At 57.0% G+C, this 2349-nt stretch overlaps 1 protein-coding gene across 1 annotated transcript; it reads left to right on the top strand.

The window, feature by feature from the left end:
* The first annotated feature begins 601 nt into the window (after positions 1-601).
* SLC39A3 (solute carrier family 39 (zinc transporter), member 3) lies at positions 602-2068 on the top strand. Its single transcript, XM_010081999.1, has 2 exons — positions 602-811; positions 1334-2068. The coding sequence occupies exons 1-2, from the start codon at positions 605-607 to the stop codon at positions 2066-2068; spliced, it is 942 nt and encodes a 313-aa protein (XP_010080301.1). The 5' UTR covers positions 602-604.
* Positions 2069-2349: the final 281 nt, after the last annotated feature.

Genomic DNA, 2349 nt, shown 5'->3' with positions numbered 1-2349 from the left:
TGACAGTGATTAATACTGTCAGCCCTCAGGGGAGACTTCAGCCTCAGGAATATTCTGTATTAAAATTAATTTGCCGCTCCAACAAACAGGTATCCAATTATTTACCTTGTCCATCACGGGTGGGGCTGTCAGCATGGCTGGAAGGGTTCAGCGTTAGTTCGTTACTCTGACGCAGTACAAAAAAAAACCAAACCCTGTGAACGTTGGAGAGCTCTAGGTTCATTTCTGGTTGATAAAAAGCCGCCGGCTCAAGACCATATTCATTTCTCGTAGTTAAAAACCAAAGACTTGATCCTTCAGTTGGACTCGGGTGGATCTTATTGCAGGATGAAGTGGTTTGGGTGTGTCACTGGGGGTGTTTCACGTGAAACCCCTAAAACTGGGCTGTGCTGGTTCTGGTGGCTGGGTGCTGTTCTGCACAGCTTAGGCTCATGCAGGAAAATCTCTTTTACTCCTGTTCGCAGGTGCTGAGCCCAGGAGCTCCCTTCCCCTGAGGTCTGTCTGTCCTGTCACTTCCCGATGTTCCCACTCTAACAGCATCTGGAGGGACCCCCCCAGCTGCCATCCGCAGGGTCCTTGGCCGAGAGTGTTCAGGGGAAGCAGGATGAAGATAGTGGTGGCCAAAGTGCTGTGTCTGCTGGGCATCTGCGTCCTCATGCTGGCTGGCTCCCTCCTCCCCGTTAAGATAATTGATGCCGATTATGAGAAAGCTCATCGCTCCAAGAAGGTTCTTGCCCTCTGCAATTCTTTTGGAGGAGGGGTCTTCCTGGCCACCTGCTTCAACGCCTTGCTGCCTGCCGTCAGGGAAAAGGTAACTGCTCACAGGTGGTTTTAACGAACCTGTGTCACTACGTCAGGGACACCTGTGCGGGGGGACCACCCCCCCCCTCCTGCCCTGCCGCTGGACCCCCGTCCCTGTGGAAGTGGGGGGTCCGTGCCTCGCCAGAGCGGCCCCCAAAGCCTCCCCAGAGGCGGCAGTGGGGGGCTGGTGTTTCAGACCGTGAGGGCAAGCTGCACCCACCTCGCGTTCAGCTGCCACTGACTGTCCGGGTGGAGTAACTGGGGATTTTTTTGATGCAGAAGGAGACTGAGCATCACCGGGGGTGTGAGGCTCAAACTCCTGCCGTCGAGCCTGTGTTTAAAACACTTTGAGGCAGCCGCTAACCTTCCGCTGGGAGGGAACCAACTTCCCCGACTCTCATGCTGTGTGTAAGGGTGTTAGAGTGTCACGGACCAATTTAGCGTCCGCTTAGAGCTGTGTGAACACGAGGAATATTTCCCTTCGGAGGGACAGAGGTGATTGATTCACTGTGGATTGTTTGCTTCCTTCCAGCTCGATGAGGTTCTCAGGCAGGGGAACATGACCACGGACTACCCGGTGGCTGAAACCATCATGATGGTTGGCTTCTTTGTGACGGTCTTTGTGGAGCAGCTCGTCTTGACCTGCCAGAAGGAGAAGCCCTCCTTCATCGACTTGGAGACCTTCAACGCTGGCTCAGACGTGGGGAGTGACTCTGAGTACGAGAGTCCCTTCATCGCCTCTCCCCGCGGGCGCACGCTATATGGCGAGCACGGCCACCACAGCCACGGCCTGAACGTGCGGGAGCTCTCCCGCGCCGGCCCCCTGCGGCTCATCGGGCTGGTGTTTGCCCTGTGCACACACTCCATCTTCGAGGGGCTGGCCCTGGGCTTGCAGGAGGAGGGCAGCAAAGTCGTCAGCTTGTTCCTCGGGGTTGCCGTTCACGAGACACTGGTAGCCGTGGCGCTGGGCATCAGCATGGCCAAGGCCTCGTTGCCGCTGAAGGATGCAGTGAAGGTGGGCGCGACGGTGAGCCTGATGATTCCGCTGGGCATTAGCGTCGGGATGGGGATCGAGAGCACCCAAAATGCGGCCAGCAACGTTATTTCCCTGCTGCTGCAAGGCCTGGCAGGGGGCACTTTCTTGTTCATCACCTTCTTTGAGGTCCTCGTGAAGGAGCTGGAAGACAAGAACAACCGTCTCTTGAAGGTTCTCTTCCTGGTGCTGGGCTACGCGGCGCTGGCTGTGCTGGTCTTCTTCAAGTGCTGAGCGCGGGAGCAACGGGAAGCAAACCTCGCCTCCTTCCCTGGTGAACGGCCCCGGAGCCGAGCCTCCCTTGCAGCCACAGGGACACTGGGGCCCCCGGCGAGTGACACAGCGCAGCCAGGGGGTATTTCCATGTTGACCTGAAGAAGGAGAATTTCTTCCTTTGTGCTCAGAGAGAGATAAAAACGAGGAGTGTCCCAGGGCAGGTGTCACAGGGTGGTGTCCCTGCCCGTCAGATCTGTGGGGGCAGTGGCTTGCGTGGAGATGAGTCCAGACAAATGTTC

This window comes from Pterocles gutturalis, unplaced genomic scaffold (genome assembly GCF_000699245.1).
Source record: "Pterocles gutturalis isolate BGI_N339 unplaced genomic scaffold, ASM69924v1 scaffold9694, whole genome shotgun sequence".
Taxonomy (NCBI): Eukaryota; Metazoa; Chordata; class Aves; order Pterocliformes; family Pteroclidae; genus Pterocles; species Pterocles gutturalis.
Note: the sequence above shows the minus strand (reverse complement) of the source record. Positions and strands in the feature narration are given on the sequence as shown.